We start from the raw sequence: 14,119 nt of genomic DNA, 5'->3' as shown, positions 1-14,119 counted from the left end.
GCAACTGCCCTTTCTACCTGGTATAGCAGGGGCTTCTCAAAACTCCCCTGGATTGAGGCTCCAGGTCTCAGACATACCATGTGATTGCCCACTCATCTCAGGTCACCACAGATTTGCCTCCCCTCACTGCATGAGAATTTCCACTCTCAAAGCTCTTTCTCTCCACACCTCAGACCTCATGTGATTCAATGGCACTTGGACTGGCACTTGGCATTCATAACTGTTCAGGATTTTCTCCACCTCACTTCAGCAACCTGCTCCCCAGGTAATCACTGGATCTCATCATTAAGCTCAATTGTAAGCTCCTATTTTTTCCAGAAAACTTTTTGGTTGTTCATTGACCATACTAGATTATTGATACTACAATTTTGCTCTGCTCTTCATAATCTTTCCCCTATTTCCACCTTCTTATCCAGGTAAAGGTCCATGGTCCATCACTGAGAAATCAAAGAGCAATTCCCTTACACATACCTTCAACTCCTGTGCTTTTCTTTGCTGTTTGCTATATGCTATCAGCAAAATACAAATTAAGTAATAATAAAAAAAAAACTATGGGGTGAGCTTTTGGTGGTTAAAACACCACTTGGGATGCCAGCATCTTATAATTGAGCACCTGGATTCAAGTGTCTACTCCTTTATCTGTCCAGCGTCCTGATAATGCACACCCGGGGAGGACAACCAGAACTCAGGTTCTAGGTTAGCATTCATTCCTTGGATAATAGAAATACTACACCTAGGTCAAGGGTCAGTTAACTCCTACACCATTGATGAAATTTAGGAAACTGGCTGTCACATTTTAGGAAACACTTGCAATAATATAAGTTATCTAAGCAAAAGATTATAGGTTGGTTGAAGGAATTAGCATGTTTAATGCAAGAAGCAGGGGAAATATATCTACAGAGTATTTCTCTTTAATGCATGTTAGAGCTTGTAACTTCACTCATTTATTTATTAATTTCATGGATTGACCTAGGGGCAGAAGTCATTACCATATCCATTAACAGATGTTAAAGAGAGGAGCTAGCACGCCAAGGGTGACAGAGATGCTGACTGAACTGAGACTTCAATCCAAGTCTGGTACGAAAGTCCCCTTTCTACCACCCACCACTCCTTCGTGAGATAAAAAGAAAGACTATGCACAGTTGGACAAACGAGTTGCTTTCAAATATGATCAGTGAAAAGATATGAGCCTTGTTCTTCTTAACTCATGAAGAGCTGGGACCATAGCAAGGAGATACTATTTGGACTAAAATAAGAACCATTTTCTAACACTAGACCTGTCTGAAAATGGAAGAACAAGAACAAAAAAAATCCTGAATTTGAGTTCCTTGTCACTGACAGGGTCCAAGAAGAAGCTGAAGTGTCAAGGTCTCTTCTGACCTCTACAAGTATTTAATTTTAAGATGCATATTCTCTGGAAAATTCTTGATGTCAAGAACCCTTTGTCCTGATGAAGATACACTCTCCATCCTGTTCCACCTTTGTGACATTACAAAATCAAACTGCTGTTCCTCACTTTGCTTATTAGTAAAACAGAAATAATGCCAGCTTCTAGGCCACTGCAAGATTAAGGTCATTAGACGATTAAATAAAATAAAGCACTTGAGCTGCTTAATACAACATAAACCTTAAAGGCGTGTTACTTACTGCCCCCTGCATGTTTAAGAGGCCCCAGGCAGCACCAGAGCTGTCTTGAAGGAGCTTCCTGTCACCTCCACTTGAGTCATGACAAAAGCACAGCCTAGGAAGCTCTCCAGCGTGGGTGGCTCCCTCCCATGTGTATCCAGTTTACTCCACAGTGGGCATCTGCTATTGAATTGCATGCTTTTTTCCTTGTTCAGTACCAAGGAGAAAAATATAGCACTTTGATGCGTTGCTTCCAGAGCCTAGAATGTAAATTTTTATTTGTCTACACAAATGTTTAAATGAATAAGCTATTTATATGCCATCCTCATCTTCTAATGTTTCCACTAATACATTCAATAAAGTATAATACTGTTCTGTCTTCTAATTAATCACAAATATGCCATCTCTCTCCCAAAGAGAAATTATTGGCTGCCAGTCAATTTCTATAGGCTTTATTTAATATAGGAAATGTTTTATACATAGACAACACTTGGTGTTGTGGAGTCTATCAGACCTAATTTGTAGTACCTAACAAAAGCTAACTAAGACTATTAAAACAGGATTAAATGCATGCAAAATATACATGACTATTAGATGCTTGAATTCAATTTTTAAAATTTTGTCTGAAATTTAATTAGATATTGAAATGAAAATATGTCATTACAGAAGAATTGGTTAGATGCATTATGTAAGAAGAGCTGCATTCCTTTACATGTGTGCCTGAAAAGAATAGTGGTAGGAAATTAAAGTTCTAAGAATGTTTGATTTCATTTGAAAAGAAAAATAAATTCATTGTTTAAAACACTATCATCAATTTATGGCCAAGTGGGTCTCAGGCCACTAGGGGGGGTTCAGATCCATTTATAGCTTTCCAAGAACAAACTTTTCTGATCCACTGCCCTGTGGCCCATAAAATATACCTGCTTACCCGCCCTTTGAGTTGCTTGTGACAATTTTATATGTTTATCACCCTGAAAATGCTTGTGTGGAGGATTATATATCACAGCCTATTGAGTCTCTCCTGGTCATTATTTCCAACTCTCAAGTTAATAACCTACCCTTGGGAAATTAAGCAAATATATGGGGTTTTGCTGTTGTGGTTGGTGTTCTTTTATTTTTAGAAACAACAAAATTGAACTCTGTGAGCATGTGTCTCTGTGTGTGTGTGGGTGTGTATGTGTGTGTAACTAGGTTAAATTGAGTAAAACACTAAAAATTAAAAACTGCAAAACCTTACAATTAGAATCTTATCTTCTCTAATGTACGCTTGGCAAAAACTGAAAACATGTATTGGTGACTTACGATGAAATGAAATATTCTCCAAATAATATAAATGTCTATCTACACAATCTTTTTTATTTAATTTTTAATTAGTTTTTAATAGATTCCGTGTGCTTTGTAGATACAATTCTAAGTATACATAATCATTGATGTAGGACAGTACTTTGAAAAGTTCATGGAAAATGGAATTAAAAATAAGTTTATTTTGTTGGAAGAACATTTTGAAATCCATATTTTTAAATAATGCACATTTGAAGTACTCTTGTATATGTATATGCATGCATATATTTCATAAAATAGGGAAAATTTAAATGGAAGTTAATGTTTTCTTTCATAGATTCCCCCATACAGCTATATATTGTAAAACATAACATTATTTGTCCATTTAGAGTCACTGGAGTCTTCTATTTGTTGTATGAAAGCACTACTGTAAACATGGCTTAAGTGGTCAACGAAAAAACAAATACTGTTTGTATGAAAAAAATACTCCTGCACATGTACTCAAGACTTGTCACATCCACTCTGATAGAATGGTATATTTGTTTAATTTAGGGGGTCACCTGTATACTGTTACAAAAGAAATAATACAGCAATCATTATGAGGACCTGAAAGTTTCTGTGAGAAGGTAAAGACTCAACGTAAAGTGGTCTACGCTGAAATAAATGGAAATTTCAAAAATCTGCCTTTCAAGAAGATGACAACCCATGACTTCCCACTGCTCTGAAAGGCACTTGTCTCACACATACTCTAATATTAGACTGCATTAGATTCATTAACTTAGATGGGTTTTACCCAGAAAGAACTTGGTACTAGGCTTCCACTTAGCATATATGTCATCAACAAGAATCAAAATTCCAACAATTGATTACTGAGACTGTACAATGTTGCAGACACATAAAATTGAATTTTAAGATAAAATATTAATAAGAAATAATTGAGGCACCTAAGATTCTCCAAAGGACAGAATGCAAAGTAGAGAAAAATGCAGATTCTATTAGATGATGAGCCTTCTATAAGTTACTAAAATGAAAACAGAGCAAACTGAATTCTAATCCTGCTTGGACAGCCAACTGCAGAATCTTAGACAAGTTGCCATAAAACAGAGATGATAATTCTGCATGGATCAAAAAAGAATATGTGAAAAGTGCCTTAATATGTTCTTAGCATTCTAGTAGATGATAAATAATGTAATTTTCACTAAACATGTCATTAGTAACATCAACAACAAAGTATTAACTCTACTGTCATTTGAAAAACTTTTCTGAAGAACCTACTCCTGTACTTAGCATATGAAAAGTCCTTAACAAATGTTAACTGAATGAATGAACATTGAACTGGAAACCATATGAAGACATGCAACAAAGTCTAGACAAGCTTCAAACACTTCTGTCTCTATTCTTCTAAGGATTTCCTAGGAAAGACTATTTACCTGGCTTTTTGTATGTTGTTGTTTTGCCTGTGTGAGTTTTTTAATATGTTGGGAGTGATATCATTTTCCTGTGACTGCTAGCATCATTCTGAAAACCTTTCTGTTCTATTATTAACTCATTAGAAAATATTATGATCTTCCGAGGCTCTGCTTGATTGTCCCAAAAATTCAGGTCAGCTTGGTGAAACAAATGACTGTCAGTAGCTTGGGCAGCAAACCAGACCCAAGCCCTGAATACATCTGATTCTGAGTAAGAACAGATTCCATAGGTTTCCCTTCATCTCCAACCCCTCTAAACTAATAGACTTATTTCTACTTTCTTTCTCTTGCTTTGTTTTTTGCTTCCTGCCATCATGGCTACAATCTCCAGGTTCTTCATGAAATGTCAACACTCATTAAGTCATCACCTACTCTAAGACCAGGCACCATGGTGAAATCATACCAGAAGAAACACTGCATAACTGGTCCTGACCCTGAGTCCTTGCCTCTCTCTGCCATTTAATAAGTGATATGTGACAAACTGTCAACTGGTTCTCAGTTTTCTCATTTGCTGAGGGGGCGAGAAGTGGATCTTTAAAAATCATGAGTTTTGAAGTCAGAAACATGTGGCTTCATACTCTCCCTTTCCCATTTAAGGTAATAACCTTGGACAAATTACTCAACTTGTTTCTAGATCTCAAGCTTTTTTTTTTTTTTTTTTTTTTTTTTTTTTTTTTTTTTTTTTTTTACAGGCAGAGTTAGACAGTGAGAGAGAGAAAGGTCTTCCTTTTCCATTGGTTCACCCCCCAAAATGGCTTCCACGGCCAGAGCACTGCACCGATCTGAAGCCAGGAGCCAGGTGCTTCCTCCTGGTCTCCCATGCAGGTACAGGGCCCAAGCACTTGGGCCATCCTCCACTGCCTTCCTGGGCCACAGCAGAGAGCTGGACTGGAAGAGAAGCAACCAGGACAGAATCCTGTGCCCCAACTGGGACATCTTCTTCAGTTATGAAATGGAGAAAATAGCAGGAGAGGCTAGTCTGATAATGGTGAGACATTGCTAACACACTTAGCAAAAACAAAGCTCATTCTATTCTGTTTTTCTCCTTTCTCTTCTCATTCTTCTTCTTATTGTTTTTTATCACCTTGGTACTATTATCTAGTGTCTTACATGCTTACAATCACTGTCCTCTATACAAGAACTCTGCTTATTGACATAGTCAGTACTATACAACAATGATCTAGAGAACAGAACATATAATTGAGACATAAAAAAGTCAAAGGAGACAGGAACTACCAAATGTAAAATAAAAAAAATTAAATATATGGATTGTTATAGCAAAGATCTAAGTCCTAAATAAAGATACAATGTCTTTATGGGCTAATAGCATACTCAGAAATGTAGTAAGCCATACACTTAAGTGAAAACAACTTATACAAGTAAAAACCATACAAATTATTGGAGGCATTTTCCCCAATATATGTAAACAAACTTTGCTGTCCAATTTCAAGAATACATATCATATTTCATGAAATTTGAGATCAAATTGGCAAATTAGATGCATACTTCTTGCCCCTATAAATTTTTGTAGAAAAAAAATTAATCCCAAGCATTTAATGTCCAGTTCAAAGCAGATATGACACAACAGCCATGTTAAATCATGTTATTCTGGGGAACTAGTTTGAGAGTTGTAGAATCTGAAAGACAGGCTAAAAGAGCACCCAAAGGGACAGTAAAGATAAATAGGACTGTGAGAGCTGGGAAATGGAAACACAACATGAGAACAACGAACTGCATCACCAAAAAATGGTGACTGGAGACATGCCTTTATTTCAGTGACTTTGTCTAATTCTGCTGGACTTTATTTAATCTTTTAATTTATATCAAAGGAACAAATTTCATGCATTTTATATATACAGTTTTAAGAGCATAATGATACTTTCCACACTAATGACTAGAATATAAGTGGAATAAAAGTCAGAAATAATCAGTGCAGATGGATATTAGAAAATAAAACTAACAAACAAAAGCAATGTGTCTCAAAGAAGGAAACACTCTTCTCTAAATGGAGAGGAGAACATACTCTTTGCTTATGGCTGTGTCCAAATAACGATGGAGTCTATGGTCACAAAAGGCCTCCATAGCCCTGGCAGCCCATGACAAGAGCCTCGGATGACCACTGCCCTCATAAAAAAGAGTGTTAATTACTAAAGGAACAACAGTAGTCACTGTGCACTTGCTCCCCAGGTAGGACCTCTTTCCCTATTGAATTGCAATATGAGAATCGACTATAAATTCTCTCCCCAAACTGTACTCTATATGTTGTATGTGGGTGTGGGGGCAAATTGTTGAAATCTATGATTAGCATAGAGATGGTCCTCTACATATAAAGTCATACTAAAAATGAACCATAATGAAGAAGGAGATGGGAGAGGGAATAGGAGGTGGGAAGGGAGTGGGGTGGGAGGCATGGGGAAAAGAACCACTGCATTCCTAAAGTTGTATCTATGTAAAAATGCATTCATTAAATAAATAAAAATAAATAAATAAAAACCCTTAAAAAATGTGTCTTACCCCTGACCAAATGTTCTTTGAATTTGGTACCTCAGTAGTGGAAAGGACATAAATTATATCAGGAATTTAAAAAATCATGTACGGGAAACCAAAGGCAATGATGAATATATATTCAGTCTGTTGCATATGCAGAGGAGCCAACGAATTTCACAAAGAACAAAAAGAGGAACCACAATAAGCTTGCCATTTCAAATTTAATTTTTCTAAAATTAGTTTTTCTAGAAAATTCAATTCTTTATACTGATTTTTTTTTCCCCTTTTCACACAATCAAGCTGAACTGAGTAGGAGTCAGGAGTGTTAAAATCAATTTTTCTTGCTTTCATCTAAATCTCAATTTTCTAAACTTGGCATTTTGGTTCTTATCTTCTCTCAGGTATTGTATGTGTTCACTAATTTTCATTTTATGAAGTATTTCTCTGCTGATTTCCAGTTCAATTTAGTTATCTAAATATTGCCCTCACAATGTCTTATACTGCTATTAATGATCATTATGATAGAATCAATACTATGCCTTGACAGTCAGCCAGATGAAGGAAACAAAGCTATGCATGCGATTATTTTGACTGCTAGCAGTTGTAAATTGAATGTTTGACATCTCCTGTCATGAATCCAGGGGCAGAAAGTTCAAATCCAAAGATCATGCTAGGATATTTTCTAGGGTTGCAGTGACATTGATAGCTAGCCTTTTCAGCTAGCCCTGAAACACTTCAAGCTGAAAATAATAATAGCAGAAAAGATGCTTTGTGAATATCTTCACAAAACTGTAAGACTTTTTACAAAGTGCCTTCCTGGCTGGCACCGCGGCTCACTTGGCTAATCCTCCGCCTGTGGCACCGGCAGCCCGGGTTCTAGTCCTGGTCGGGGCACCGGATTCTGTCCTGGTTGCCCCTCTTCGAGTCCAGCTCTCTGCTGTGGCCCAGGAAGGCAATGGAGGATGGTCCAAGTGCTTTGGGCCCTGCACCCGCATGAGAGACCAGGAGGAAGTCCTGGCTCCTGGTTTCAGATCGGCACAGCGCCGGCCGCAGCGCACTGGCCGTGGCAGCCATTTGAGGGGTGAACCAATGGAAAAAGGAAGACCTTTCTCTGTCTCTCTCTCTCTCACTGTCTAACTCTGCCTGTCAAAAATAAAATAAAAATAAAGTGCCTTCCCAAAGAAAATATGCCACCTTCACTATCACCAGAAGAGACACAATCTAAAAAACTAAAGAGAGGACGGCAGTCTTATCAGAACCCACTGACATTTATTTTTCTTCTTATAGTACGATTTATTTTAGATTACATTATACTATCAAATCAAACTGCAGAACTTTGAGGATTTGGACAAGTCATAAAAAAAAAAAAAGACAAGAGTATAGTTTCCAGCATAAGCAATAGAGTCTTAATGAACTAAGTCATTGGTGGCAAGAAGGTCATTGAAGGAAGCCGGGACAAACAAATCTGAGACATTGGTCCCTAAAAGTAACATCTATGTTTTATCAACATAAGAGCCTTTTGAGATAAACAAAAAGTGCACTATATCATTTTCATATTATTATTGTCAAATATAAGAAAGTATTCTGCATATGCCCATAATTATATGTTACTGTACAGTCAGAAGGTAACTGACTCTTGGTTTCAAATTTATTATAGATTTAGAAAAATATTTATTACATTTAATAACTTTCTTGGTATTAAAAATTCAGCAGCTTTCTAATGACTTTCGTCATCTATACCAAAACAAATTATACTGATGCTTAGAATGAGCTGTATCAGTATGAGTCTATTTTAATTTATAAGCATTTATGTTTAATAGAATTGGACCAAAATCAGCTTCCAAACTCAGCGGTTCTCTTTATCATAAAGCTACAATGTTACCTATAACAAACATATTTCAAACCTAGAGACTTACTTGATTTAAAAAGTAACATTCTGATAAGCAACAGAGAAATTGTTTAATAATATGACCATAATCTATATTGACTTTCTTACTGTCAAAGAATTTTATCATTCTAATAATATTGTAATACTGCTTTTTCCAATAAGGGCTAATAACCTTTCACAATCTGAAACATGAGCTTGAATGTGAACTTGAATAACTGCTGCTCCCACTACTACTTGTTGCAGCAGAGACAAGCTATTTGAAAGCTGACAGCTAACATCTGCAAGAACTGTGACTTTCAGCCATCAGTACATATCACAGGTTATTAACTTTTACAGTGTTTCTGAAAACAAAAGGACCCACCTCAGGCTCAGGGACAGCAGCTGCTCCTTTGACTTCAGTAGCTCCCCGACTTTAAAACTGGCATAGCCCAAGAAGCTTCGCTGGAAATCAGAGAGAAAGAGGGTATTTTAATACTTTTGCTGTCACAGCAACCTCACAAAATTAGTGTTCAGAAGAATAAAACATTGAATCTATTATTGCCTGGCAAATAATCCACTGACAGAGACACACTTATCAATCCCATTTCCACCTCGTGGGTGAAGCTGAGGAGTGAAAACTCATCATTTCTGTGTAAGTGAACAACAAAGAGACCAACAGCCTGGAAAGTAATAATATGGAAATTACGATAGCCAGGACTTTTCCACCTACTTTAATTTTTGGCCCATCCAAGAAACAGTGTAAAAGAAAAGACGGTAAGCTTTCAATATTTACCAATGCTGCTGTTCTTATTAGACTTCCTCAATCACTGACAGCCACAACTTTGTATTCCAGATATGAGCAAATCTGTTACTTGGAGCTATTTTTATGTGGAACTTGGCCCAAGTTATAAATAGAAATGCCATATTTCTTCCCCATCAGAGCTTCACTTAAAACCATTTGTTTCCTTTGTTATTCCTTACTAGCATAGGACAATTTCATTCCAATACAGACCAAAAAAGAAAAAATGGTATTTCTTCAATTGCATTTTTAAAAATTGCTTTCCAACCCTATCATACTGGGTGCTGATTACTTCTGAATATTTGCTTTCTACTCTTTTTAATCCAATATAAAGAATAAAACCCTAAGTTGTGTTTTCTCCTCCATGATAAAAGTCTTTGATCTCTTTTTTAATATCCCTAGCTACTGCTTACTCAAAACTCACAACATTATAACATGTATAGGATTTCTCATCTTTTTCCTCAAGGTCAAGAGTAAACATGAAAATATCAAATCCATATTATTACCTATGCCACTGCAAACCTAACGGTGTTACGTTGTATAAGATGTAGATCTACTTTTTCCAGAACATTCTCTCATCACAGTCTACTGCTGGGCTGCACTTGAATTACAGGGGGACTTGAAGTCTGAAGCCAATTGTGTTCCCCCCCCCCCCCAGAGGACAATAGGAAGCCTTGTCACAGCTAAAAGAGTGCGTTTACACTGAGCAACTGTTGAACACAGGTAGGCTTCAGGTCAGAAATGCTATGCCTCTTTCCAAAATTGTAAGAAGAGCTGATTCAAAAAAGCTTAAAGAAAAACACTTGAAAACACAAATCAGTTCTGACATTGGAGACATCCATATCTTTCGACTGATAAGCCCAATAAATTAACTTGAAACTTAAGGTTCTAATTTTAGACACCAGGTAACCAAACCCTTAAAAATATGAGATTAAATTATTAGATGAAAAAACCTTAGGCAAAAATAGAAGATTTGTGAAAGCAAGTTCCAACAGCAGTTAGGGAGCTACATCAATATGTGACTTTTCTGCAAGGGACAGAGTGAGCCCTGCAGAGATCTAGCCACATAGAAGTCTCTGCTGTCTCACCAGAGATACCTTCCAGAACACGAGTAAGTGAAGCGCCATCCCTCTCCACAAATACACCACTATTCTGGATTTCTTGCCTATTTTGTTTTTCTGCATTGGCACTTATCACTTGACATGTAACATATTTCATTGTATTTTTTGTTCCCCACAAAAAATACTTGCAATTTGAAGCACCACAAGGAGTTCAATCATGTTTTCCAATAAACACCCACTACCTAGCACAAGTAGGCATGCACTATTTACTCTGAACGAATGAATGAATGTCATAGAAACACACTTTGAAGTTAGTCTATCACAAAGGGAAGAAATGCTCCTTGTTCAGATATCTGTAAACTACTGTCTGCAAATTGGGGAAATTCAAAACAACATTACAGTGTGTACATTGTATACTGTAGTCATGAATTTCACTCTAGTACTCTGTATGTCAAAGAGATGTCTATTCTACTTTCTCTCTCCCTGATAATAAGGGTTTTAATTTAAATTACCATGACTAATTCATTATTTGCACTCAAAAAATCCTTAACTGGACAGAAATTGCATGATGCATCAGAATGTCAAATTATTTTTAATTTGCCTTTTGTGACTTTGCAAATATGAATAATTTTAGAATTAACAAAACAAACTACATGTGTCCCGATATTATTGTGGTATTTACAGCAATGAAATCAGCAAACATTCCAGGTTGGAATGTAGCACCAAGAGACAGGTGGAATGGCTATTTTTAGGCACAAGCTACAGATACATCATAAGGCACAGCTGCAAGTCAAATTTATGACCATAAGTCATTGAATGTTTCTCCTATCCACCAAACCAGTTGCTGCTGTGGAAGCAGTACCTTGGCTTGTGCAACTCCTAGTCAAGTCCATTGTCTGTAGCAGAGGGGCTGTGTGGTACACCCACTACTGCATGTGAGGGCAAGCAGTGTGCCAGGAACAATGCCCATGAGTCAAGCTCTTGCATCACAACTGTCAGACACATTCTTCATCTCAAGGGCTAAAAGGAGAGCTTGCAGAAATAATACAATCTGGTAAAAGTCGATTCTTATTATAGCATCACATACCCTATTATAAAATCTGTCCAAACAGAGGAGCCACTATTGAGGCATGGACATTACTTATTCTGAAAATAACTGTATATTGGGATTACCTGTTGACTAGAATGCATTTAAAAAAAATCCCAAAACTCTAAAACAATGCATAATTGCTTTACACTTCAACAACATCAAATATGAAAATGCCTATACATTTATTTTGTTCATTTATTTATTTTGTTAGTTTATTTGTTTCACCTGCATGCAAACAAAACTAGGATTCTCCCCATTCCCAAAGGTTAGAAAACTAATCCACCTGTGAGAATATACACTGGACACATTGTAAGAGAACGAATTAGGAAACAGTCTTCTTTATTTCTGAAATGGAAAAATAGCACATAATACTAATGTAAAAGAATAATTTAACTATTTTATCTTTTCTGTCATACTATCATCATAATCATACAATTTAAAAGAACTCTGAAATTTGTTTTTGCCTTTCAAATATTGTTCTAGAGGCAATGTTTTCCATATCTCCTTTAGTGCTGTTTCTAACAAGGGAAAAATAGAGCCAGACTAAAAAAATATGTAAAGTCTTGGCCAGCGCCACGGCTCAATAGGCTAATCCTCTGCCTGCGGTGCCGGCACTCCTGGTTCTAGCCCAGGTTGGGGCACCGGATTCTGTCCCGGTCGCTCCTCTTCCTGTCCAGCTCTCTGCTGTAGCCCAGGAAGGCAGTGGAGGATGGCCCAAGTCCTTGGGCCCTGCACCCACATAGGAGACCAGGAAAAGCACCTGGCTCCTGGCTTTGGATCAGTGCGGTGTGCCGGCCGCAGCGGCCATTGCGGGGTGAACCAACAGTAAAGGAAGACCTTTCTCTCTGTCTCTCTCTCTCACTGTCCACTCTGCCTGTCAAAAAAAAAAAAAAGTAAAGTCTCACTACAGTTAGGGTTTGAATGCCTGAAGCATGGTCCTAAAATTACTCTTTCCAACACTGAAAATCTGGAAAATTAAATCCCTTCTCCAAGCCCCCAGTATCACTATCCACTGATAGACATGGTCAGGTCTTATTTTCCAGTCTTCTTTCTGAGGAAGTCTGGTCATATGCAAGTTATTGCACTACAACAGGCCTTACTTTCTGCTTGAAAATGAAAAGTTACATACTCTCATTGTTATGAGAATTTAAGAAATCCTGGCAACTCACTTTAGTACAGTACCAGGAAAATAGGAAGGGTGCCATAAAGATTAGCCTGATAGTGATTAAGATAATATAACAGAAACCAGATATCTTAAAAGAATATGATGTCCACCTTAAATACACTAGAAAAGATCGAGAATTAACAAAAAAAAATCCATGAGAAATGCCTAGAATACACAAAGAAAAATGTTTAAAAATGAAAATTAGATTCAGGTGAAATATGTTAGAAAAATTCTAGATAAAAGATGAAGAAAATAAAATACAACTGCCATGAGGTCCTTTACAGTTATTTTTGAGATGTCTGCCTATGATTCTTTGTGACTAAAATAACTGTTGTGTCATAGTAAATGTTTAAAATACATCAATCTTGTTAAGTTATCATCAGTGGATAGATGAAGGATCTGTGGCCCAAAGGAGTTAACTGGCTTATGCTTAACCATGGAGCTAGCTAATAGTATGCAGAGACCAGTTTAGAACCCCAGTTTCTTGCTTCTCTGTCACTCCCTATCATGCTGTGTCTCATTTCCAGGACAGGTGGCAATTCCCTTTCCCTCTGACAGGTTCTCTGCCTGCACAACATGTGGCTCTGACCTTTCTTGCCTGCTCATGACAGTGCAACACTTACAATTCTCATTCTGGTGCACGGACCCCAAAGCAGATGATCATTAAATTGCTTGATGCACGATTTCAATCACTCACATGGCTGGAGAGTAATATCAAAAAGGGTGGGGGAAAGTGGAGGAATCTGTCAGAATCCCTGGCCTCTCTCAATGGGGAGTACACAAATCAGTAGCTCATCCAGCCAGCCTCTGCAGGGACTCTGAGCAAGTCCAGATATTCAGACTGCTTACCAGGGTTTGACAGCTCCATGGCCATCCCTATGGGAGCTGGAGGAAGTGCAGTCCCATACACATCACCCTAAGTTAGCCAAACCTCCATTATCCACATTTATTTCACAAAGCCTTTACTCAAAAGATAGGTTTCTTTTATACTATAATTCACAAGTCTCCTTAAATCCCTCTTGCTACTTTCCAAAGCGGTGCGAGCCCACAGAAAATCATTACCTTGAGCATGTAAAATGTGGCTATTTAAGTGTAAAATATACACCGGATTTAGATGACTTAGTAAGAAAAAAGGAATGTGAAATATATAATTTTGATTATATTTTGAAATAATATTTTGCATATACTAAGTTACATAAAATACTTTAAAATTAATTCAGACTGTTTAAATTTTTAAAAAACACAGCTATCAGAAAATTTAAAATTATATATGT

At 37.1% G+C, this 14,119-nt stretch overlaps 1 protein-coding gene across 3 annotated transcripts in view; it reads right to left on the bottom strand.

Annotated features, from left to right (window-relative positions):
• INPP4B (inositol polyphosphate-4-phosphatase type II B) overlaps positions 1 to 14,119 on the bottom strand; it is a 901,292-nt gene that overhangs the window by 281,982 nt on the left and 605,191 nt on the right. For all 3 annotated transcript variants that reach the window (XM_062199561.1, XM_062199562.1, XM_062199560.1), the window contains exon 9: positions 9,113 to 9,192. In XM_062199561.1, coding sequence (XP_062055545.1) covers positions 9,113 to 9,192 — 80 coding nt within the window. The remainder of the gene's footprint in view (positions 1 to 9,112; positions 9,193 to 14,119) is intronic.

The sequence above is a fragment of the Lepus europaeus genome, chromosome 8 (genome assembly GCF_033115175.1).
Source record: "Lepus europaeus isolate LE1 chromosome 8, mLepTim1.pri, whole genome shotgun sequence".
Lineage (NCBI taxonomy): Eukaryota > Metazoa > Chordata > Mammalia > Lagomorpha > Leporidae > Lepus > Lepus europaeus.
The sequence above is the reverse complement of the archived record's forward strand: the minus strand, read 5'-3'. Positions and strand labels throughout refer to the sequence as shown.